This window comes from Dermacentor silvarum, chromosome 10, assembly GCF_013339745.2.
Source record: "Dermacentor silvarum isolate Dsil-2018 chromosome 10, BIME_Dsil_1.4, whole genome shotgun sequence".
Lineage (NCBI taxonomy): Eukaryota > Metazoa > Arthropoda > Arachnida > Ixodida > Ixodidae > Dermacentor > Dermacentor silvarum.
The window spans coordinates 58389678-58415444 of NC_051163.1; the positions used below are offsets into that span (position 1 = coordinate 58389678).

At 46.2% G+C, this 25767-nt stretch overlaps 1 protein-coding gene across 1 annotated transcript in view; it reads left to right on the plus strand.

Moving 5' to 3' along the window:
• The first annotated feature begins 484 nt into the window (after positions 1 to 484).
• LOC119431565 (E3 ubiquitin-protein ligase mib1) overlaps positions 485 to 25767 on the plus strand; it is a 31969-nt gene continuing 6686 nt past the window's right edge. The window contains exons 1-7 of the mRNA XM_037699044.2: positions 485 to 898; positions 5616 to 5787; positions 8866 to 9100; positions 12901 to 12967; positions 18124 to 18254; positions 21249 to 21325; positions 24753 to 24954. Coding sequence (XP_037554972.2) covers positions 658 to 898; positions 5616 to 5787; positions 8866 to 9100; positions 12901 to 12967; positions 18124 to 18254; positions 21249 to 21325; positions 24753 to 24954 — 1125 coding nt within the window. The 5' untranslated portion in view covers positions 485 to 657. The remainder of the gene's footprint in view (positions 899 to 5615; positions 5788 to 8865; positions 9101 to 12900; positions 12968 to 18123; positions 18255 to 21248; positions 21326 to 24752; positions 24955 to 25767) is intronic.

The following is a 25767-nucleotide window of genomic DNA, read 5'->3' on the forward strand; positions in this document are numbered from 1 at the left end:
GCAGTTCGGAGCGAAGCAGTATAGGTCTCCTTGGTGGTCTTGATTGGTGGAGCAACGCCGCCGCTAATCTCGCCGGTCATTTTTCCGACCTGGAACATCCCACATCGCTTAGGAACTTACAAACAGTACGAGAGATGCGGAGCTCTTCACCTTTGAAACTGACACGAACAGACGACATACAACTATTCCAATACGGGCTTTATTTTTTATTTTTTTGCTCGCCGCCAGCCCCCTGTAGCAGACGACGCGCGCTGCGGAACCGTTCTACTGACCGCAGCGCCAATTTTGCGTCATGACGCGGAGAAGCGGTGAACTACGCTCCAGAGGCGCCGGTCGGCACACCTACCCATCTAGCCACCGTAATTTTGATATGAAAATCGCGCCATTTTGTCTCTCGCACGGAGCATGCGCAACACGACTCTACGGGAAAATAATTTCTACACTGTTACGACGTCGTTTCTAGACGTCGATATTGATGTCTTGCTTAAAGCGACGCTTAAAAGTGAGAGAAAAGCTTGCGCGATCGGCGTCGGTTGGCGGTCAGAAAGGAAACACAGTTCGTCGTTTATAGTCGGGAGTCTGGACTGAGGGCTCGGATCCCGCGCCCTCGGCCGTAGCTATCCTTGGACGAGGAGCATGCCCTACTATTTTTGAGGCATGGATCAGTGCGGACCATCGCGGACGAACCGTGCGAATGTCATGGAAGGCGTCGGATCGCGCGTGATCAGGGGTCCCGACTGGAAATGGGGCAAACAGGACGGCGGAGACGGACATCTGGGCACCGTGCGAAATTTCGAGTCGTCGGAAGAAGTTGTCGTCGTCTGGGATAACGGCACGGCGGCCAACTACCGCTGTTCCGGAACGTACGATCTCCGCATCGTTGACAGCGCACCCACAGGTGGGTTTTGAGGCGCACGGTGCGCTCAAAGAACAATGTTTATTCGTGCGCGCCCACGACTTGAACGCTGAACATTTTTTTATGCATTCACACGACTTTCACTTTCTTTCGAATTACCGGTCTCACTTAACTGAAGTGGTACACACGTGCGCGCGCAGGGCTACTGTTTCAAGAAAGACAGCGAAACTGACTCATATTGTCGTTTCGCTGTGTGCTTCTTACGACGTCTTGAGGGCTTTGTTACTGTTTGTCATCCAAGTTGCTAAATGAGAAAAATCTTGTAGGTCGAATAGCAGTGTGATGCGAACACCTCAGGTGCTCCCTTTTGCGCATTCTTTACCGTTTATGTTAAGGTTCAGGTCAATTTCCTTTAACAAACTTTGTTGTCAGCTCCAATTTCCATTTTCTACGAAAACAAGCTGCAGTATCGCCTCTTGAAGGTCTGAGGTTTATGTTTGCTTCTAGCCGTTGGTTGTGGAAATGAATGTGACAATTTTTCACCGCTGCGTCGTCGCAACAATGAGCTGTCACTCTCGAAAAGCTCATTTTTCATTCATTCAGCGTCGCGTACATTTAGCTTCGCTTGGTGGTGGTGTTCAAAGTCTCGTCGGTACGTGCGTAAACTCGTTCTCAAAATCGTTTTGTCTTTCACAACCGCCGGTCGCTGTGAGATTGTGTTTATGTAAAACACATGACAGGAAGCACAGACAGGTTTCGCGCCGTTTAGTCTTGTTTACATCCAGTCCAAATCGAACTGGCTCTGAACCGAGACACCCGGATGTGTCCCAGTGCAGAAGTCGTTGAAGGTCGCAATCGTGACCTTATACGCGATGTTGTATTGCCTGCTGTGAGTCGTCCCAGCTCACTTGCAGCTTTGAACGAAGGTGCACTTTGTGCGTTGTGCACTAGCACTATGCCCATTAAATGTTCCCTTGCACGCCCTTTGGTATTTTCAATCACAGTGTTGAGATGCACATTACTTTTGGATGTTCTGACTAGTGACGACAGATTTAAATCTTGAACATAGCGCTGACTGTAAACGTAACCTGCTGCTAACCAGAAGCAGCATCATAAGCCACTAATAGAGATATCAGCAGCATCATAAGCCACATAAGGATAGTAATGCAGGTTGCACCTTGTCCTGTACCCTTGTGTCATTCTGCTTGCACTAAAATTTATTATTAATGTACACAAACTAGCCTGCCAAAGCATTTTGCAAAACAGTGGTATTTTAGAGATACACTACACGGTTTGATGAGAAGTTCAAGGTGTAGCCCTGTATCGTTGTTAATTACTGGTCTTCTTGCATCAGAGGGCCTTCAACTTAATATTGTTACGTAGTAGTTTGTCCCGCTATGGAAATGCCCATAATAATATTAATCAGTGCATCAACTTGTAACAAGCAGTTCAGTTCTTTTCATGATATATTGTGTAATCTATCTGTAGCAGTATCCATAGTAAATTCTTTTTGTAAATGTGACGATTGCTCTGATGTGACTTCTGTATTCATGCTGTGAGCCCAAACAGTTGTCTGTAATGTTTGCGTGATGTTTTAAGAAAAATACATCAATTTGGAAGTCTTAAGAGCACTTGACCACAATTTGGTACTGAAAGGGTTAGAGCAGCATCAGAGCTCATATGAAGATTGTTGCTGGTATTTTTCAAAGAGACACTAATCTCTAACGTCTACTGTATCCTTTTCTTGCAAGCAATCGTTTATACAGCATGATGGATTTCCCTGTCTGTTATACACCTACATTTGAGGTGTATTTGTAAATTATCGTACAACAAAACATGAAAAGCTACTGTTGTCGTGAGAGGAAGCTTGATAAGCCAGAAAAGATGCTAAAACAAGAAACTGGTGGTGGTGAAGCCTTTGACATCCCGCACCAACTTGTCATGACGTCATGGATTTTGACGACGTCTGCCCTGGCCTGGTTCATTTCTTATCGGCAAAGACTGACTACATTGTATTCTAAAACAGCCAAAGATTGAATTTGGCTAGTTTTGAAAATGTTTACTGTGGCAAAACAACCCAAACATGAGAAAGCGCATTGGAATCCATGATGCCACACTGACATGACGGCCCTGGGATTTTGGCATGAAATTAAAAAAAATGGAGGTTTGGCTTTCAATTCCTCTTACAATAATCACCCACCAATAGCCAGCCAGACACATCCTTGTTTAGCCTCCCTACCTTTCTCTCTGTGTTTCTGCCTCTCGTATGTTATAATTAATGAAAATATAATTATCAAACAATACTTTAATAATTATAGTAATAATGATAATGCCTTTATTTGTGTCCCATAAAAATACACGACACGGGAGACCTGCAGCAAAAGCTGTCATGAATGACAGCTTGACAGAGCCGTAGGCCCCCATACACAGAGCAGTACAAGACGACAAAAAAAAGGCGTATAATACATGGTCACAGTTTGAAATTACACTTCCCGAGCGTACAATGTAACATACACAAATTGTGATGAAATAAGGCATTTCTAAACCTGTTTAATGTTTTACTTTTAGTTAGTAACGTCATAGATGGGCTAGTTGGTATTGCATGATTCAAAGTATAACAGCGCGACTCTGAAAGTCAACTCTTGATCTTGTCTGTTTTTTGTTTTTGGTCTCGTTCATGAAGCTGCAGTGTTATACTTTGAATCCTTTTTAGTATCCCTGTGATGTGAACACTGCAGTCGGAGATAGTGACTTAACAGGGAGACAGCGGGGAGTTCCACAAACCTTTTTTGCAGGTTTGCTCGCATGGCTTTATGGAAGCTTAGAATCACTCCCACAGTGAAATTGCTGAGCTAATCTCAGTATGCTAGACATCACTAGGCTGATCTAGTGACGGTATTTGCTCGCTGCATAACAAGCTTGACAGGAGTGACACTTTTGAAACACGTTTAATTAAAACTTGTGTTGTTCACTAACCCTTATGTTTATGTGGTGTCCCCATTCCTACATTTATAAATTTTTAATTGAAAGCAAAGATTTGCCCTACCGTTCGTTTTGCCTTGCTGTAGAAACATTAAATGATTATATAGATAGTTTTGTCTATTTTTATGTTATTGCGGTGAATTAAGTGCCTCAGTGCATTCCATTTGCGTATGGTTTGTGGAAAAAATGGATGTTTGAATGGGACTGGTTTGACACAACTATTCATAATGTCTTGTAGAATGAGTAGAATGCCTGGGGTACCATTTGTAGTTTTCCATAAGGGTGAGTCAATTGTATGCTGTGAATTTGTTACATAAAGTGAAAGATGGTGCCTGTAGCCTGTAAGTTGGCAGACATGTTCATAGCAGTGGGCCAGATATTCACTAGGGTGCAGCACCGTGCACATGTAGAAATGTAGGCACTGTGTAAAGATGGACGCCCTACTAGCAACTTGCACCAACGGCGTTCTGTTGTTTGGTTTCTCTATAGTGAATGTGCGAAACCTATCAAAATTCATTGCAGAATGAAGGTTCAGTATGGTGATGCATGTGTGTCATAACCACAAGTCTACGAATCAAGCCACAAGTTTGAAAAGGGTGTGACATCCATGGCCGATGCTCCTCATCTGGGTCAGGCACATCACGTTGTGACTACAGAAAACATTGCAGCTGTTGAAGCCATCATGACGGAAAACCACTGAGTGACACTGGATGACATTGCAGTGCTGCAATGTCATCCAGTGTCACTCAGTGGTCACTCACATCATGCACAATGTGCTATGCTGAACCATGACTGATGTTTACAGTTTCTGCAAGTGTAAACATCAGTCATGGTTCAGCACAGCACATTGTGCATGATGTTCTCAGATTTCACAAATTGTCTGCAAGGTGTATGCGCCGGCAGCTGACTCTTGAATTGAAACAGCGGCATGTTGACGTGTGTGAACAACTTCTGTGATGCATTCAACAAGAAGGTGAGGCCTTCCTTGCAAGAATTGTCACTAGGGACGAAGCCTGGGTCCACTATTACCAACCAGAAACGAAGAGAGCGAGTAAGCTATGGTGCCATTCCTCATCACCCAAACCAAAGAAGTTTCGAACACCGTCATCAGCAGGGAAGGTTACTACGCTGACGCTCTTTCTGGGATGAAAAGAAGGTGTCATCTTGTGGCACTATGCATCGCGAGGGACAACTATCACAAGCGACTGATACTCCGACCTCCTGAAAAATCATCTTCGGCCTGCAATAAAATTGAAACAATGTGGATTGCCATCTGCAGGTGTGCTCTTGCAATGTGACAACGTACGGCCACATCCAGCTTGTGCAACTGTTGCGACAATAACGTCCCTGAAGTTTGAGTGTCTTCTGCATCCGCCACACTCGTAAGATCTTGTCCCGAGCGACTTTCATATGTTTGGACCACTCAAAGTAGCCTTGGGTGGCAAGGAGTTCAATTCTGATGACGGGGTATGCCATGCGGTGCATGAGTTGTTGCGCACACTCCCAAACGAATTCTTTTCTACAGAAATTCAGGCACTTTGTAAGCGCTGGCTAACATGCATTCAGCGTGGGGGAGCTTAAGTTGAAAAGTAATACAGCTTTGTGCTGTGTGTACACAGCAGTAAAAAAAAAATGCATTTAAGGTATATATTTGACTCGCCACTCTATATGAAAAGATCTGCCTGTTTTCATTTGGTTTGGGATGAATTAAGCACGACATTTTCATTGTACGTTGCTTTTCGTGTATAAATGAGCACTTTGCCGTGTCCCTGTGCAGGCATCAAGCATGAAGGAACCATGTGTGACACGTGTCGGCAACAGCCCATCTTTGGCATCCGCTGGAAGTGCGCCGAGTGCTCCAACTATGACCTCTGCTCCATGTGCTACCACGGGGACAAGCACCAGCTTCGGCACCGCTTCTTCCGCATCACTAACCCTGGCAGCGAACGGTGAGCTGCGGGCAGTGAAATGGTGAACCCGCTGCTCATTTCGAGGTTGCTGGCTCGACCACGGCCGTGGTGGCCACATTTCGATGAGGAAGAAAAAGCAAAAAAAAAAGTTCTTTGTTTAGATTTATGTGCACACCTAAACACTTAAGAGTTACTATACTGACTCTAGAGGAAAAGAACCTGCCGTATGGTTGCTTAGTGGTTATGGTGTTGGGCTGCTCAGCACGAGGTCGCGGGATCAAATTCCAGACATGGCAGCCGCATTTCGATGGGGGCGAAATTCAGAAAACACCCGTGTACTTAGATTTAGGAGCGTGTTAAAGAACCCCAGGTGGTCCACATTAATCCGGAGTGCCCCACTACGTCGTGCCTCATAATCAGATGGTCGCTTCGGCACACAAAACCCCATAATTTTTTTTTTTTCTAGAGGAAAAGCTGGGTGAGAAAAATGGCAACTGCAAGGACACTGCCATGTTGCTACCTCTAATTCTTTTAACACCAAATATAATCAAATTATGATGTAAAAGCAAGCTTTTGCACACATCACGTACATATGGACAATGTGTAAAGTTCATTCCATGTAGTTTTGAGCACTATCCAATGGCTACTTATAAAATTTAGATGCAAAACTTACAGCGCGTGAAAGGATGCGTTTGCAGGCGCCAAAACTGGACGGCGCCACCGTACTGAGGGAGGCTCGGGATTGCGTGATTGCCTGTCTCGTCTGAATCTCACCTTGTAGCCTGTGCCTGTGCGCCTGCACTGGAGCAAAATGGCGGCACCCTTGCACTCTTCCTCTAGAGTTGGTTACATTACCTGTATGCCTAAAAAGCCCCAGGTGGTGAAAATTATCTGGAGTCTCCCACAACAACGTATGTGCCTATCAATCGGATCGTGGTTTTGGCACGTAAAACACAAGAATTTTATTAAAATTTTTTATGCATCATTTTAGGGCTAAACAATATGCCTACTTCCATTTCCACAATTATCGGCTTGTGGGACATTGCTGTAATGTAGCAATGACATGCGTAGCAGCATGACATATCACTTTCGACGTTCTTTATTTCAAAGTTTGCCCGCAACTTTTCGTTCCTCATGTATAGCTTATAGTTTGGCATCAACTATGACCTCTGCTCATAGGAGGTCATAGTTGAATACATTAGGAGGTCCAAAAGTGAATAACACTGTCAAGGGGGGGACCTCCTGTTAATAATGGATATACATTAGTAACTTATGTAGCTAGTAAATGCAGTGCAAACATACCAACACAATAAAAAAGAAAGAATACAGTATGAAAAAAAAGTGATGAAATGATAACCACGTCACAAATAATTAGCACACAAACATACCAACAATAAAAACAGGTAAGATTTCAAGGAGAACATGATAGCATGATTTATAACACAGTAAAAGAAGAGATAGCACCATGATATATATTTTACTCGATTCCTCAGCATTTCACAGCTGGACGCTGATACTTAGTGTTTACCAGTAAAAATCACAGCTTTTTACCAAATCTAACAAAAAATTAATCGGAGGCTGTAGAAAGAAACTGTCTTAAATTTGATGTTGTATGTATAAAATTCCTACATTTCCAGTGTTTCAGAGAATTCCAGGGCTTGACCCCTGGCAACGGAAGCCAGATTCCAATAATAGTGGAATGCAAAACCGCTCATGTGCTTATTTTGTTTAGATGAACACTGACAAACTCCAGGTCATCGAAACTGGCCCTTTTCATGATTGCAAAGATAACTTGCCTGTGAGACAGTTTTCCAACCTAATGGTGGCATAGTTAATTTTGCAGTCGGTGCATATGAGTGCAGTTTAGCTTGTGTTACAACACTGGAAAATGTACACATTGGTTTAGTGATGAAACTATGCACAAGGGAAAAGCGTCAGCATGTGCATCTGGCTCTTTTCCGTTTGAACCATCGGTGGTACCATTGCTGATGGTTCAAATAGTGCCATGCAGAGAAGTGCACTTGCAAATTAGAAGAAGGCCTATTTGTTTATATGGTTATTAATTAATTAATTATTTTTTAAGGAATACCTGTAGGCCTCAGTGGAGACATTGAGTAAGGGGGCAGTTCATAAAGTGCTACTCGTCTGACATACATCGAAAAAAAAAAAAAAAAAAGAACATACAACACTGACAAAGACAGTACACTTATCAAAGTATGAATAATAATATTTGCGCTAAATACATTCTATCAAGCATGCATATTCAAAGGAAAAGAACCAGGTTGATGTACAATAATGCTGATCTTTGAAAAAAAAAAGTTTTTTTTTCCATTATATTGTAACAAGAAAAAGCAAGGAAACACTGCAAATGTTTTCCATTGAGAATTTCATTTCACCTGATTTCTTGCGTATTGAGAATCATGAAAGCTGTATAGCTGCAGAACAGATTAGGAATTTCCAGTTCTTTAGTGAGTTTTGTCAGGTTTACAGAATGTGGGGGTTCCATGGGAGAATTTTCTACAGCAGTGTCAGTTATTGGAAGATAATTATATCAGGCCTAGGTATACTTTGAAAACATTCATCTAACCGCTTGAAAAAAATTTCTCATGTAAGACATTGTGAAAAACAATGACAGAATTGAACCCTCCTAGACAACGGCATACTGACACCAAGGGCAACCACCCCACCCAATTCACTACAACACTTAACACATATCATTAAAACTTCCAGAACAGGTCCAGTCAGAAGTGTTCGAAGATTTAAGCGGCTTCTTCTAAATACCATTGTTTTCGTTAGGTGTTTTATTTTGCTTTTGATACACTGCTATCTTTGCATGCAAAATTGTTCACACAGTGCCTGAAGGGGACAAGCAATGAAATGAAAGAGCTCACATAGTTCTGTGAAAAAAACACTATGGTAGATAATGCAAGGTATCAACAATCTTTATTAGCAAAATAACTAGCTAGACTATTGCGGAATGTATCATAGTTTTGCCGGGAGCAATGCTGTTATTGCGGAGCTCTCCACCATAGTTTCTTTCATAGCCCACGTGTTTCTTTAAGACGTTGCGCCGTGCAAATCGATGTCCTCTAATTCACACGGTGCATTTGTTCGCAGGGCACTTATGGAGCCTCGCCGTAAGAGCAAGAAGATGGGAGTCCGCGGCATGTTCCCCGGAGCGAGAGTCGTCCGAGGCGTCGACTGGCAGTGGGAGGATCAGGACGGCGGCAATGGGCGCCGGGGGAAGGTCACCGAGATCCAGGACTGGAGTGCGGCCAGTCCCCGTAGCGCTGCCTACGTGGTGTGGGACAACGGGGCCAAGAACCTCTACCGCGTCGGCTTTGAAGGCATGGTGCGTGATCATTGTCGCTTCGTAGCGATAGGGAACAACCAGGAACGCTGCAAAAAGTGGCGTATCAAACTCTTTAGGGTCTCTTCGATTTGGCTGCACTTTCTGCACTAGTTCAGGGAGTGCAACACTTTTGTCCTTGATTTGACGGTTTAGCACTGCCTGCACTGCGTTCTCCGATTTGACATCACGCAAGGACATTTCAGCATAAGTTCTTGGTTCTCCTGTACTCATCACTTTGGAAGCGCAGGCGTCATGAAAGCTCTCGTTAGCCGGTGACATGGTACAGTGCTAGTTGATTCACGTTGCGCGAGCGTAAATGTCTCCCGCTTTGGTTACAACGGTTGCGCTAGCAGGCATGAGGATGTGAGGTGCAACTTCAATGCCTCAGTGGTTGTCAGGGCAGGTTAGTAAAGACTTGCAATGAGCTAAATTGCTTTCTGCTGTGTTGATTTCTCTTGGAACACATTTTGCTAATGAAAAAAATAGCATCTGGCCACCATTTCGAAACCACAGCTTAGTGCTGTCACAATATTAATTATTGTAATAGTGAAAAGAAAATACCTTCCGTGTTGGTAGCTACCTGTTTGTCGAGAAGGCTTAGCTGCATGCAGCAGACGACAGTGTTCATTCGTTTGCTACACACTTTTTTGCTCGGTTTGCAAAGGCCACGAGGCATGCAGAGGCCGCCCTGCACTTGCACGTTGTGGACTCTTGTGGCACTATGGTTGAAGCTCCGAGAAATGGTTCGGAAAGTACAGTAAAACCTCGTTAATTTGGAGAATCGGATAATTTGAACTGGTCCTCTGGTCCCGGCTGGTGTATGCATTATTCAGTGCAATCAAACTCTTGTTAATTCGGACGTATTTGGCTGCACATCGGTTAATTCGGACAACTTTCGGAGCTCGGCGAGCGAGGAGCGTCGCAAATGTGCAGTGTAGAAGCGCGATAATGGCACTAACGTCCAGTCGAAACAAAGCGGCGGAGTTTGCATCACCATAGTCATTGGTTTGCAAGAAAGTTGTGCTGTTATTTTTGTGGATAACAAATTTGGTCTCGCTAGCTGGCGTATAACTGCCCCAGACCAGAGCGTTTAGCAAGTAAAAGCAGCGAGAAAACGTGAAAGGCTGCTGTATGGGAAAAGTAAACTGCGTGAAAGGTTTAGGCGGCAGGAAGAAACACACGACACTTAAAAACGCAGCTTCTGCGCTTTGTCGTATGCGTTTCTTCCTATCATGCAGTTTACCGTTCTTTCAGTATGAACCAACTAGCCCGATATATGTTATCGCTGTAAGTGGATACCGATTTCGCATAGTATCACTAATTCGGACTATAGGGAGAATGCCAGTGAGCGTGAAACACGTGCATGCTGCCCGTCCACACGAACTCAAGGCTGCGGTGAGGCGTCTGCAGTGGAGCGCGATTAAAGCCCCTATATATAAAAAGTAGCGCCAACCACTTCCCTCCTCCTCCGTTCCGCTGTCGCGCTCGGCGCGGCCAGCGTGATCGAGGCACGATATCGGCAGTGGCGCCGCCTACGTTGGGCCTGACTTGGCAGGCGACAGCTAATGCGCTACCAGAGGAAATCTGCGGAAAACTTCGATCGCGCCCTGCGGAGCAGTTATTGAGACGCGATTTTGCTTCGTCAGTCAGTAACTGGCCTTAATAATGCCGTTTTGGAAGTAGCAACGCGACGATGGCGCAAATACCAAGTGTGCAGGAAGTGTTTCCGCTCGCCGGATGGTAAACAAAAAAAGCCTTTTGCCCTCGCCTTGTCGGTTGCGGCAACTTAAGGCGCAGCAGCATGCCATCACAACGAAGTTCTTGTCCCTAACACGTTTGATCCGTTTGTGCGTACAGCACTTTCGTCGCACAGGCCCGAGAATGGCGGTCGGAGCGTGCTGGAAAGAAAAAAAAATATACAAAAGCACAACGCCTGCTTCCACGTGACACGGATTGGCCAATGGGGGAGCGGAGGAGGCTGGGGCAACAGGAGGCAGCGAGGGGGAAGCGCCGGGGTGAGCGCGGTGGCGGCAAGATCTAAGAATGGCGCTACTTTTTATATATAGGGACTTTAAGCGCGATGGAACGGCGCCGCCATCTGGCGGCTGCCCAAGGAGTGGCGACAGTGGCGGTAAGCGCACGTGCGGAGAGTTTTACAACTGAAGCTACTCTAGTAATGTTGCTACGCGCTGTGTGCTTTGGGTGCGAGTGAAAGCTTGCAAGGGGGAGCCAAGAAGAATGATATAGTTTGATGAGCGCTGTCATTGTGTGCAAGCAAAAGAAAGGTGGGGGCGTGCTCATGGTAACTGCGATCAAGCAGGTGTGAAGGGAGGGGTGGAAGTTACCGCGTGCCAGCTTTTTAGCCCGGCCGTGGCTTCACGTGGATGTCAGCACGACAGAGCGCGTACGCAGCTCGCGTGCCCTTTTTTAGAGGTAATCCGCTGCAGGTGCATAGAGTGGGCGTGTCGAGATGGCGCGGCATCATGTGCGCTGTCTTCCCGCGCGTTGAGTGTTGGATGTTGTGTAATCTCGAGTTTCGGAGACGCGTTGAAGCGAGATGTTTCACCTCCCTACTGTCGGCACTTTTTGTGATAGCGTCATCCCACTGCAGGCGACACTATATTGGCCTAGGGGGCTGAGCGGAAGCGAAAGCGTGGCTTCACTTTGTACCGCTGATGTGAAGCTATCATCGATTTAGCATGAAACTGTATCTTTGGCCGCTGACTCTAAAATTCAACAAAATGAATTTTTTTCTCATTCAAGTTTGCTTTTTTCTGATTGCCCGACAACTCAGAAAATTTTGCGGCCCCTTCGGTGCGAGAAAAATGCATAGGGGACTTTAATTATTTGCATAAAAGGTCGAATTTTTATGTAATGAAATTTTGATATGTCGAAGCAAATGGCCAATTTTAACTACTTCGTTATATTAAGGTTATACTGTACTACCCAAGAAATTAGATGGGACACTGCTGCTATTGCTTATTTGGTAGAAAGTCACATGCGTCAAGCGGAGGTTGTAGGTTCAGCTCCTGCCGGAGGCAAGTTCTCTTCCACTTCCGCTTCACTTTTCCTTATAATTCACTGTTCAATTAAACAAACTCAGTTGTGTTCTGCTATGACTTCTGTCTGTCTCATTATCTGTTAGCTACATATGGTAGTTCAACTTCTGCACTTTCACTTATGTGAATGTCAAAGCATCCATGGTGATCGAAATTCATTCGGGGTCCTCCACCTGGTAGCTATGGTTTTGCTGTGGAAGGGTAAGCCCTATCACTTGAGTCAATCTATCAATCAATCATAGTAAATGCATCGATTAGTTTCCTTTCAGCACTTGTAACACTTGCTTGCCAATTTATTTCATATGATGAGTTTTCCGTAACGCTAATCATGAGTACTTTAAGTTAGTGGCAAGCCGCATTTCGATGGGGGCGAAATGCGAAAACACCCGTGTACTTAGATTTAGGTGCACGTTAAAGAATCCCCAGGTGGTCGAAATTTTCCGGAGTGCCCCACTACGGCGTGCCTCATAATCAGATCGTGGTTTTGGCATGTAAAACCCCATAATTTAATTTTTTTAAGTTAGTGGCAAAACAAAATATATATTACTTGCAGTCCCCGGTGTTACAAGTTGTTGTTGCTGTAATACTTGCTGTTGTTGACATAATACAAAGGCACCCGTATGGGTTTCCTTTGTATCAATTGCTACTTTTGTGTGGATGTCTCATTTTCCCTTTAAATTGTTGTTGAGCATCGGCAAGTGCCAGTGGTTTCACAGAGCTCTTGCTTCTTCTTGCTTTCAGGCTGACCTCAAAGTTGTGAATGACGCAAAGGGTGGCACAGTCTATAGGGACCATCTCCCCCTCTTAGGTAAGTCGTTCATGTTTTGGGGTGATCAATGCTATCTGTTCTGTGATGTAGTGCTCTTGTGTTGGTTGTTTTAGAGCGCAGCGCTTAGAATCCCGTTTCTGCGGCGAGTTTCGGCGTAACTGAGCGGACAAGCACAGTGAAAGATGAAAGCAAACGATGAAAGCAATATAATGCTTTTGCACTAAAAGCGTTATCTTTTCTCCATCAGCGCTTGACATGCACTGGAGGAAGCCTAGGTTCTGCATAAAGTCCAAGTGCGTTAAGGTCATGCCTCGCGCATTGTTTCCTGTGGGTGTGACAGAAAACGTGCAAGGGTGAGGCGAGAAGGATGGTGGCTTGATGAGCGCCTTACTCCTGCGTGCCCAATGTTGGAGATGACACGATCGAGCTTGCGCTAGGAGGGAGGGGGCAGGTTTGCACGCGGTAGGTGTGGTTCGGCCTCAGCTTTCCCGCACGTCTTTCCTCATCATTTTTCAACACTCATCATTACGGTAGCTAGCAACGCATCGAACCTTCGCCTTTGGCTTGGGTTTGTCGGAAAAGCGGTGCGTGGGAGTGAGAGATTTTGTTTGAAATAACCGTTGCGTGGTTTGGGAGTTTGAATTCGCTTGAGTCTTTCTCTATTCAGATACACAGAACTTTGCCGGGACCAGGCTGGCTGGTTCAGTATGCGCCGTCTTCCGATAGTTGAAATTTGAAACAAGGGGCAGCACGGAACATTTGTTTTGGGATGTTGCGGGCTCTCCACTCCCGGTGCGCTTTATCATGCCAACATTGTAATGACCATGAGTGCTCGTGGCTGTGGAGTGAACTCTGTTCATGTATGCCCTTGGATGAATGACACCACATTTTAGTTAATAAGCAGATGTTTAGTGCCTCTTATACTGCCCATAAAACTACGAGCCTCACTTCGTGTAATAGTCCAATACAGTGCTTTTGCTATCAATTGTTATGGGCGGGGGTATGGTAGACCGTCAACCGTGTCTGCTTGGAGTTCGAACCAGGTTGACCATGACAGAGGGTCTGGCAGGGAAGACGAGGCGACGTAAAAAGAAATAACACAAGTTTAATGCATGGTTATGGGGTGTGCTCAAATGAAAACATACGGGAAACGCTCAGCGTGCATGCACCTGCACGCTAGGGCAAAGCAAGAGTGTTCACCACGTGGCTGCTTGCTGGCTTTCTTATACCCTCCACCATCTGGGCATTCTCCCCCTCTCCTCCCCCCACTGCAGGACAGGGTAAACCAGTCGAAGTAGTGAGGGTCGGTGTCAGCAGTGAAAGTTGGTGGTCGTAGCGGGGTGAACGTCTCCAACGGGGTTGAGATTGTCGCAAGGCAGCACGACAGGCTTTGCACATTCCTCGGACAAACGCAATGGACACGTCTGTTCATGTTGACGAGCGAGATCGTTAGGCACGCCGTTTCCCATGCGTTTGCACGTGGTCCGGGCATGGCCGCTCAAAGTTAATCGTAACACAATATTTGCCTTTTAGGCAAGACTGTGACATTTTTTAGTGACTTCGAATCGTACATTTTCCCAGATAAGTAAAACCTTGTTAATCTGAAATCCGTGGGACCACGAAAACACTTAACGTTAGGTGAATTTTCGAATTACCCGAAAAGAAGGAAAAAAAAAAACAGAAAAACTTGGACGAAATTGCATGACACAAACATGTCGCATTTATTTTTCGTGTTGCATGACTACTTAAAGTAATCATCGGTGTGGGATTGCTTGGTGTGGTACTTCGCAGCACTGAGGGCCATGATCTCTAGCCATACGAGGTCTGTTAGAAAAGTATCCGACCTTTGGCCGAAGAAAAAAAACTGGCATAACTGGAGCGTTGGAAACCTAATCACCCTCAAAGTAGTCTCCTTGGGACTCCACACACTTCTTCCAGCGGTGCTGCCATTGTTGGAAGCATTCCGAGAAGGCTCCTTTCGGAATGGAGTTTAGCTCAGCTGTCGTTGCAGTCATAATGTCCTCTCTTGTCTGCAATCACGCTCCTTTCAATGGCCTCTTGATTTTGGGAAACAGCCAGAAGTCGCAGGGGGCCATATCAGGAGAGTAAGGAGCCTGTTGAACTACAGGGGTCTGGTTTTTTGCCAAAAAAGTCTGAATCAAGTGCGAGGAATGTGCAGGAGCATTGTCGTGATGGATGCGCCAATTTCCTGTTGACCGCAACTCCGGTCTCTTGTGCCGCACAGCATCACGTAGGCGACGGAGGACATCCCTGTAGTACTCGTTGGTGATTGCTTGACCCTGTGGTGCGTACTCATGGTGTACCACACCGCGGGAGTCAAAGAAAGCAGTCAGCATCACTTTGACGTTGCTGCGCACTTGGCGGACCTTCTTTAGTCTTGGTGATGAATGCTTCCACTGTGACTGGGATTTGGTTTCCGGGTCGTATCCGAACACCCAAGACTCGTCACCCGGGATTATGGTGTTCATGAAGTCGGGGTCACTGTTTGTGGAATATAGCATGTCCTGTGAGACTTCAACACGAAGTTGCTTTTGCACCACCGTGAGCAGCTTCGGCACGAATTTCGCTAATTGCTGGGCCATCCTAGGAGCCAAGGCACGCCAGATTGGGTCAAGCGTGACACCCCCTGTCTACGGGCGTCCCCTCTGTTCTCTGGGACAGTGAGCCGTGTGCGCCCGAGGCTACTTTTGCGAGCATGTTGAGGGAACGAAGGTGCCGGAGTGATTATGTGTTACCCTCCCCCTCAGGGCAAAACCTTCGGTGATTTTCGACGCTCTGGTTGGAGGAAGGTGCGTCCGCAGGTTTTCCTGGCCAAGGGAACTAGGGAGGACAGAGGGCATCTAAGCAGACGTTTGCGGTTCATCAAAAGTATTCTCCCATCTGCTGTGAGATGTAGCTGAGTGCTCTCCCTTCTGCTCTAACATGTAGCGTGTGCTCTCCGGGAACGATGTAGTCTGCTCAGATGTACAGTAAAACCTCGATAAGTCGAAGGTCGCCGGACCACGAAAATTCTTCAAATTAAGCGGATTTTTGAATTAACTGAAATGAATAAAAAAAAAAGAAAACAAGCAAGAACTTGCCGCAAAAAGAAACCACCTTTATTTTCCATTTCCGAGAAAGATTACTTGAAGTAGTCACTGATGCGGGATTACTTGGCACGGTAGTTCGCCGCCCCTAGTGCCATGCTCTCCAGCTGGCTCACAGCACGTAGCATACAAATATCACCCGCACTGCACTCAACAAAGTTGCGGACGATGTTCACGGAATCGATAACTGCCGCGAAAGCAGGCGTGGGGGTGTTTGACTTCAAAAATTTGGACTTTCTGGATATACCGGACTTCAAAAATGCACCGTCAGGGTTCCCATTGAGTTCATGCATTTTCACACCCAATTTTTCGGACGAATTGAGACACCAAAGTTCGATTTCCTTGACTAAAAATCGCTCTTTCTGAGCCACACTACCCAATCTTGGAGGCCGCCATGTTGGATTTTGCACTGGCTTAGATTCCAGTAGCTCGCTGTATAGCCTCCAAGATTGGAAGGCGCGTGCTATCAATAGAGAGCTCGCGCCATCCTCCTGTCTCGGAAGCCATGGCCGCTCTTCCTTGGCTGACAAAACGTTCCAGAGTACTGCACTTTTTCCTTTCTAGTATATGAGCTCTGCACTATCGTTTTAACCATTTATTGTGGGATGTTTTTTTATTGCCGCGCGCCCGCCGTATGTGCGAGTGACAGCGCGCGGGGGACGCGCGCTTTCATGGAGAGCGAACGCACGGCGGAGCGTAAACGCGACTTCCTCCCTTGCGCGAAAGGCCGTGGGAGGGGTGGCGACTTCTACTCTTCTAACAACTGCGTACTTAGCGCCGGAGCGGGTTCTCGCGCGCACCGTATCTTGAAAGCGATCTCCAGACGGCCCTGACCTTTGTATGCGCTGTGCTTTCACTGCTCAGTTTCCGTTGAAGCGATAGATCGCACGAACCTTTGCTCGCTGCGGCGGCTGCGCTTGTGCGCGCTGACTCCACGCTTGTTAATTCAGCTAGTTTTTTTTTTCTTTATCTCTAAAGTTTCGGTTACCATTTTGAACGCGGCGTGTACATTGAGCAGGTGTCTCGGAGACCCATGTCTCAGTGATCGGCGCTACCTCCTGTGCTTTCGTGAGAGCTAAGCGGTGCGAAGCTTGTTTCTTGGATCTCCATGGCGAACTCCGTTGGCGGAGATTGTCAACGCGGTGACGTTCGTGTCGACTGTACACGGAGACAACGTCACTGCTGCGCAAATCCAAGCAAGTCGATCCCCTCCAAGCGTAGTATGAGGCAGGGCATTATTAGAGTTTTTTTTTAAGCCGCACTAATAATTTTCTCTTTTTTCTGCCTGCGAGTTTTTCAGACTATTTTTCAGTCCCCACGAGCTCGAAAAATCGGTTGACGACTGTACAGAGCGCCCTAACCTAACCGCCGCACATTGCTACCAGCCTGAAACTTCGAATTATCCGAATAGAGCCACGCGGGCCATTCAAATTATCCGGTTGAATTTGCATTGAGAATGACGGGACCGCTCAAATTATTCGAATTAACCGAAATTTCGAATTAACCGAGTTCAAATTATCGAGGTTTTACTGTAGTAGCACTGGCATGCTATGATGTACTGTGCTCCGTACTCCGGCCAGTACGATGATGATCCCCTTGTTCAATAAATAAGTTTGCCTCATCCGTGTAAATAAACCGCCTGTTCCGTTTACCCTACCTCTCGACCTCGTGATCTTCACGAACGAAGTAACCCTCATCAAGTCGGCTCGAATGGCGCCGTGGACCTGCTAAGCGTCTGTGCGACGCCCTGGTAGCGTAGGCCAGCTACCCGTTACGAGGCGCACCTGGGGTGTAGAGTAGATAGCGACCCTTAGTTTGACGTCGGACTTCGAGACCATGACCCCCGAATCCTACACTGTTTATTCGGGCAGGTGTGTCTTCAGGATGAATATTGGGGTATACATTGTTGTGTAACAAGCGGGTTGCAGAACAAATATGCCAGAAGTGTATTGTGGTAGAAGTATAGTATTGTTGTACTGTGACCTGTTTTCTCCATGTGATTTGTATGTCAATAGGAGTTATCACTTCTTACTTCCTTCACCATTTTCTTCAACCATCATACTTTTGTTTTTCGTTTTTCACTCGCAGGAGAACAAGGCCCCGGTCGTTCTGGAGGTGTGGGCTTCCAAGTGGGTGATCAAGTGAACGTAGACCTGGATCTAGAAATTGTTCAGTCACTTCAGCATGGCCATGGCGGATGGACAGATGGAATGTACGAGGTGCGTTGACCACATTGTACAAACGCTGCCGCAAGGCCTTCAGGTTACGGCTGTTCTCGGGCTGTATTGTTGGTCGAACACTTTCAGTGGTACCATGATATGACGCCCAGCGTGATTCTCCTTCAGAGCAATGACTATCCTGTCCGCTTGCCCATTTATTGGGAGTGTTCTGAAAGTGATAGTACAGCAGTCTTCTGTAAATCTGATTCTTGTTCACTCGATTTTTAGTTGATTCAACTCTAGTTAAATAGATTTTGCAGTTAGTTTTTTTCCCAACTTACCGTAAAATACCGAGCAAGTGCCCCCCTCAAGCAAGTCGAAATTACCGGCAAAGTTAGGGGGGGGCGCTATCCCGGAATGGCACCAAAATTCAAGATGGCAACGACAAAATTTTCCCGCCAAAAAAAAAAGAAGCGCAGTGGGAATGGCATTAAAATTTTATTGAACATGAGCTTTATTAAGCCAAAGATTTGCTAGTGATGTTTATCACTCTCAGACCCACCGAAAGAACTACAGAAAGAGCGCATCGACGCTGCACCGACGCGTCGCCGCGACCGGCGAAACGAGCATTGGTTATGCAGCTTCTATTCCAGGCAAAATTATGTCCACTAGAATAAAGTGACGTGTAATGTTCACTTTATTAATAACCATGTCCACGGTGAAACGTTTAGCACTAATGAGAGTTCCGATACAAGTCAAGCTCAGCTACAGTGAATGGTTACAACGGCGGACAGCGAACCGCGGCTCGGCCATGCTCGCATCGCAGCTGGTGGCACCGCAAATATCAGCATGTTTTCTTCATCGTGTGAAATTATTGCGAGGAGAGGGTAAAGCGGCAAAGACGGTAACAAAACATTGCTGCTTGGGAGCGTCGGTGGTTCGTTCTGAAGCGCTGTCTGCTACAGATTCGAAATGAACTGGAAAAGGCCTAGCGACGATATCGGTGGCGAGTGATTAGCAGTGGCGATGCCAAAGCGTAGCCGCGACCACTCCTCTGTCACCGAGTAGTCACGTCGCTGTGCCGCAGGTAAATCCTCTGTGTTGTGTGAGAGGCAGATCTCGCCGTCGGCCGACGGTCCGTGATTTAGAGACCGCCAGCCGCAGTTCGCCCCGATGCGCACGTGTGCCCACTGGGGCGCCTAAACTCCCGAGAAAAAAATATCTAGGGACTTTGGGGGCGACGGGTGCGACCATGATTCGATGAAATGGCTCATCGGGGCACCGCGATGCGCACCGCTGTGATTTGCCGAATTTGCCGTTATTTTCGTGGACTGGATGTGGCAGGCCAGTGTTGGTGCGGAGCGGGGGGGGGGGGGGGCGCTTTCCCGGAACAGCGCGAAAATTTGAAGTTGGCAGTGAAGTTAGGGGGGGGGGGGGGGGGCTTGCTCGGAATTTTACGGTAAGGTCCCAGTCAGCGACCACACATTTCCATTGGCCAACACTTGGTCCCCAGCTGAGATGTTTGTTGTTTGACTGCTGTCGGTCATGTCAAGTCTCGATTTTCTTGTGAGCCTCTTGCCTTATTTGGATTGCTTTGTCATCAGTGTCAGAGCGAGTTAATTATAACCGGCTATGACAATACACTGGCTTCACAAGATACCGCTGAAGTGTAGCAGCCACTTGGCGCTGTGGCCTGTGTATGAAATGAAGGTCATTGGAGCAGATTTGTGTATGTAGTGAAACATGTGGCTGGCCCAGTAGCTATTGCATTGTGCTGCTGAGCTTAAGGTCGCAAGTTAAACTTCAATGGCGGCACCGCATTATGATGGAGGCGAAACACAAGAACGTTCATGTACTTAGATATAAGTGCACAATAAAGTACCCCAGGCCCCCATAATTAATCCACTATGGCGTGCCTCATAATCAGATCCTGGTTTTGCCACAAATCCCAAAATTTAATTTTTGATAATTGCTGAAATATGACTTTTCAACTGTCTCAAGGGCTAGTGAAAGGCTCAAGCACTCAGACATTGGTTATTTGTTCTCAAGCATGCGGAAGATTGCTAAGAAGGATTTCAGCTGTGTTTTAAAAGTGTTCTTGCCGATGTGATAGTGAAGCAACCATACAGACTTGCGTAGCATGGTGTTGTTTTGTGGTCTTCTCCATGTTGTCACATAGACAAATTACTTCTCAAATCTGGCTAGCTCTTCCGTGCATAAATTGATCTTTGGGGACATACCTTGCTTTGATATGTTGTGGCAGGCATCACTGCATGCAAAAAATTGATTGACGCGGGCAGCTTGGATTAAAATTTTGTGTTGGGACCCTTTGAAGGTGCACTAGAAAGAAACACTGAATCAGTTTAGGCGGACAAAGTATTCTATCAAACCACCATTTTTGTTAATTTCACGATACTATGTCCATTACTAGAAGAGAAAAATGAATATCAAAGTTCAATTTTTTTTGTACTGTGCTCTAAAACCTCACTAACGCTATGCCACAGTAATGTCACGGACGTCACGGTATTTTCTCATACTTGGGCCTTTGTGGTTCAGTGAAAGCTCTTGAAACTTGCCATGTTCAGACTTTGACCCTTTTATAATAAAACATAGTCCATTTTTTTTTACCAGGGAGCAGTGCACTAAACTGGAACACAGAGAGAGAGAGAGAAATAGAAGAGAGGAAAGGCAGGGAAGAAACTGGAACAGGTGCTAACAAAATCTATGACATCACGGCGAATTGGTGTGGGAACTTCATGGCGGCAGTGCCACCCATCTTTTATTTGTGCGGCTTTTCTGGCTTACCGAGCCTCTAACTGGCGGTATACTAGTGACTCTTTTGACATTGTAGAATGGTGATTTACAGATGCAGTTCAAATTGTTTTTCTCTTTAGGGTCTCTAGCAAAGCATAGTTACAAGCTTCTGACTTGCAATAGTCAAGGCCATGGTCACGTGACACTTGGTTCAGAGCAAGCTCTGTTGATAAAAGCTTGTGTTCTTTTATTATTGTTTATTATTATTAACGCGGGTTTCTCTTTTCTTTGTTCTTGCAGTGTCTAGGAACAACAGGCACGGTGATTGGAGTTGATGAAGACCACGACATAGTGGTGTCCTATCCAAGTGCAAACAGGTACGAAGCGAGGTGCAGCTTGTGTTTGTGAATCCAATAATGCGATCTTGAATCGCTCTTCAGTTCCTTTCTTTTTTTACTTTACTGCACTTTCTTACCTTGATTATTCAGCGATTTTACCAAGAAAAAAAATTATTGTAATATTTGAAAGATTGTGTTTAATTGTTCCTTAGTTATGACACCACTAATGTGTATGGTGCTTATTCAGGCACACTTTTTAATGTCTGCTACTTAGAGCAACATGCAACATCATATGAAGTTGTGTTGCATTGTCAGTTGATAAGCTGTAGAGCATGGGTTCTCAAAGTGGGTTCCGCCGAACCCAGGGATTCCGCAGACCCCTCCTCGGGGTTCCTCGAGCTACCAATAAATATTCCCTAGTTCTGTGCTCGCCAAGTCTGCATCACCATAGTTATCAGTGGAAACCGTATGTGATAGCAATGCTGGAACTCTTCGTGCCTAATTGGGCCTTTAAAGCCTTTATTGCGTTTATCGCCGCGCATAACACCGCTTTGGCGACAGGCCACGTGCATTCATAACTACGCAGTTGCCATCCATGATCCCGTCAATACCCACCATGGTTTCGTCTGCAGTGATTGCGGCAAACAGTATCGTTTTGACTCGGTGCACGCATCGGCCGCTTGCGTTCAAAAATGCATAGTCGCCATCTATGAACACGGTGATAGCGACCGCGGCTTTGTCCGCAGTTGTTGCAGCAAACGGTAGTTTCATTTTGTCTTGGTGTGTGTCGGTCGCCTGCCTTGAGAACTGCAAGGTCACCGCCGATAGTGGCCGCGGTTTCGTCCGCAGCGGTTGTGGCAAACGATAGTTTTGCTTTGACTCCGTGCAAAGATGTCGAGGATGAAGCGCACCCTCTACATCGCAATGGATGAACAATTTGTTGGCGACCAGCTCACTGGCTAAAAAATTTCAAGCAGGAACTCCTCCAGGAGTTGTCCAAGTATGCATAAGCATTGTGCCACTTGCTCATCTCCACGCAGCCGGGTGTCGTTATCAGTGTTATGACACTTGATCCGGCCAGTACAAACGGCAGTGCTACGGCGACACAGACTGGTTAGGACGGAGGAGCAAGGTGCATTGATGACGCACGCAAAGTACTGCAGGTGGCGGCGCCATGTGCGCTGATGACGTTTCGATCATCATAAGCCATTATCGCTTTTTAGCTCCATGTCCATCCGTGCCGAACCATTATGAACCGTGATCTGGCACGGCCGCGTGGGCCGTATCTTGAAAGCGATCTGCGAAGTGGACAGACAGGGCCGACTGCTGATAACTCCGCAGGCTGTGTTTTCGCCGCTTCTCTTTTGTTGAAGCGCCAGGTGGCACGAAGGTAAAGTCGCTTACTGCTGTGGGCTGTATCTTGAAAGTGATCGCCTTACGCGAGAGACAGACAGACGGATGGGCGGACTGAGGTACGGGCAGTTTTCTCGTTGGGAAAGCATAGAAATGCTTACGCACTTAAAAATAATGTGTGTAGGCATTGTAGTGAAAAGAGTGCCTCAGATGAAGATGCGCGTCGCGGCCGTGCTGCGAAGGAAGTCGCGAGGCGTTCGCCACTGCAGGCGCTAATCCGATATGAGCTGACGAGAACTGTAGTTTCCACACTGCTTTTGTGCAAAACAGAAACAGGATTTGCCGATTCATTCAGTAAATAGAAGCGGGTTGATGTAGTAGGCATTTGTTTGTTACTTTCTTTATACCCGCGATAATTCGACATTCTGTTAATTCTAATTCGGCCACTTTTTTTTTCCTGTTTCCTTAAGTCAGCTTCACCGCAATACATTTGTGTCATGCGCTAAAGCATAAAGGTGCCTCAAAAATGATTTTGGTATTGTGTCAGATTGCACTGTGCAGCCAATTTTCGACCCAATTAAAAAAAAAAAAAAACGTGTGTTAGAATCGGTTTAAATAAAAGTTTGTTCCTCCTCCTCCTCCTAGAATCGAGTAAATACCATACTCAGACATTGCGAGCTACAGTTGTTGCTGGAAAATCTTCCTGGGCAGGCCGAACATAGGTGTTTTCGATGGGAGATAACGTGTTGAACACATTCACTGCCCCTAAGCTCGGCCGACACAGATGCTGCCACCAAAGAGGTCGCTGTTGCGTTCACCACAGGAGTCACCACAGGGGTCAAGCGTATGTGTGCTGACTGACCAAGTTCGAATTATCCTGCGAAGGCCAACTTTAGGATTGAAGTAACAACATTTTGGCCCATAGAAATGCATGGGTGTTGGCTGGGACCTTTGGCCAGGATTGAATTAACTGAAAAATCTAACGAACTGGAGTTAAATCAAATGAAGTCTACTGTATATGTTTGATGCTCGATTCTATTGCCTTATGCTGAGATTCAGAAAACTCATGTGCATTATCATGCAGAGTGCAGCGACACTCTATGGCAGCAACAGCCTTTTAAGTGCATGCCTTAGTGGCATCTGTTGGCCTACCTCGTGCCGCATAAATCCTGGAACCCTCTCGCCACCTCTGTGCTCATGAGTAGCAGTGCCGCACAGTAGGGTTTTGCTATTCCAGTTGTCATTCACTTGTGCTAATCGTTTATTGCCATTAGCATGGCATTCTTAGCTTATTTCCTCCACTGTGGTTTGTGTCGTGTTTCTAGCTTCTTTACTCTAGCGGTATTTCTAATAAAAAGAAAGACTCGAAAAAGTTCAGTACTGGACGTATCGAACCTGGTTACCTGAGCGCAGCATCTCGATGCTGTATCCGCTCGGCCATGATCAAGGGCTGGGCAATGAGGGATCAATTATTAGCATTAGCATGCACGGCGCGCCACCAGTGAAATCTCAGAGGAAATGCAAAAGGAAGGGGACTTCGCGAGCATGTCGCTAGATGGCGTAGCGTGTCCAGAGGCAAGTGCATGAGAGGAGCTCAGCTTCAGTGCACAGATAACACATGACCCGTTTTGGTGGTGGCTCTTTCAGTTCTCTCTATTGACCTCCAAACAATGGTGATACGAACCTGATTGTGCTCTCATCCATCGTCCACCCACCTGCATACCAGACCTCTTAATAAAGAATTTCCCTGAACCACTTGATTGCTAATTGCATTAACAATCATAAACATAACCCAAAGGATGCATTCTGCCAGAATGTTTTTCCTGGACGACTCTACAGTAAGAAGCAATATGAGAGGGAATGCCGAATTCGTTTTTAAGCACTGATTACTTCTTATCGGCTGACTTGAACTTGGCATGTTAATACGTAAACCAGTAGATTTCCCGTCGAACGTTGAGTTTCATTAAATACTTTTATGTAAGTCATGTGTCTTTTACCGCCATGGACCTTTCGAAAGCAGCTTGCATGTTCCCTTATTGCTTGAGGTGGTACAGCATGCTTTAACTTTTATGAAGTAGCCTTGCCTGAAAGCTCGTTTTGTTGTTGCCATCAGGTGGACGTTCAACCCAGCTGTGCTAACTCGTGTCAACACGGCACCGACTGCATCGACATCGTCGGCAAGCGGCAGCGGTGCAGGGGACTCGGCCTCATCGCAGCAGTTTGCTGTCGGGGACCTGGTGCAGATCTGCAGCGACCTTGAGCGTATCAAGATCCTCCAGCGGGGTCATGGAGAGTGGGCGGAGGCAATGGCTCCTGTGAGTTTTCACGTCACGGTCTTTGCGAAATACTGTTTTCATTTTGGCTGTTTCGAATTCGGGTGCGTGTGTGATCGTCACTCGTTTTGTGCATCTATCAAGGGCGGAACAGCATCTGCACCTTCTGGTGCCTGCTTGTTGGCTGCTGACCTGCCTCTCAGCTTTCCTAGGGGTCTATGAAGTTCAGTGACAAATGGCTCTCAGAAGAGATGGAGAAGAATATGCACATGTACGCTGCTTTAATTGTGATTGCCATCGTAAAGGTGAATGTGCTACACAAGGTCGCAAGAACCAAAGGCAGCGCCAGCCTTGTCCATACATCTTGGTGGAAAGATATGTGTGGAGAAGCATGGCCCTCACTGCTTTATTTTCATGGCCCTAAAACGTCTGGGAGCATAATGCTTACGTATTCTTTCAGCTCTCAATGTGTTCTTTCATATTGTCATGTTTTAGTGATGGTGAAAAAGCAGAAGTGGTACCAGAAGTGTGAATTAAGAATCTAACTGTTCATTTGGAGAACTTGTGCTGGGAAAGCCAAGTAACGTTAAGATGACGATGACAGTGGCAAGCATAGTTGTCAGTCATCAAATCTAGTCCCCCAAGTGAAGTCTGTTGGCTGTTCATAGAGTCTCGCCGTACATTCCAGAGTAATTGCTAATTGTTATGCACGTTTAATGTGCAGCACTATTTGTGTCCTGTGTGATATTTGATTAAGCCTGTCTCTTTCTTCACAGAATTGTCGACAACAATCAATAAATTTAGGTTACAGTTCTGACTTTGAACACTTGAGTGTTGGCAACCCTAAAGGCCAGT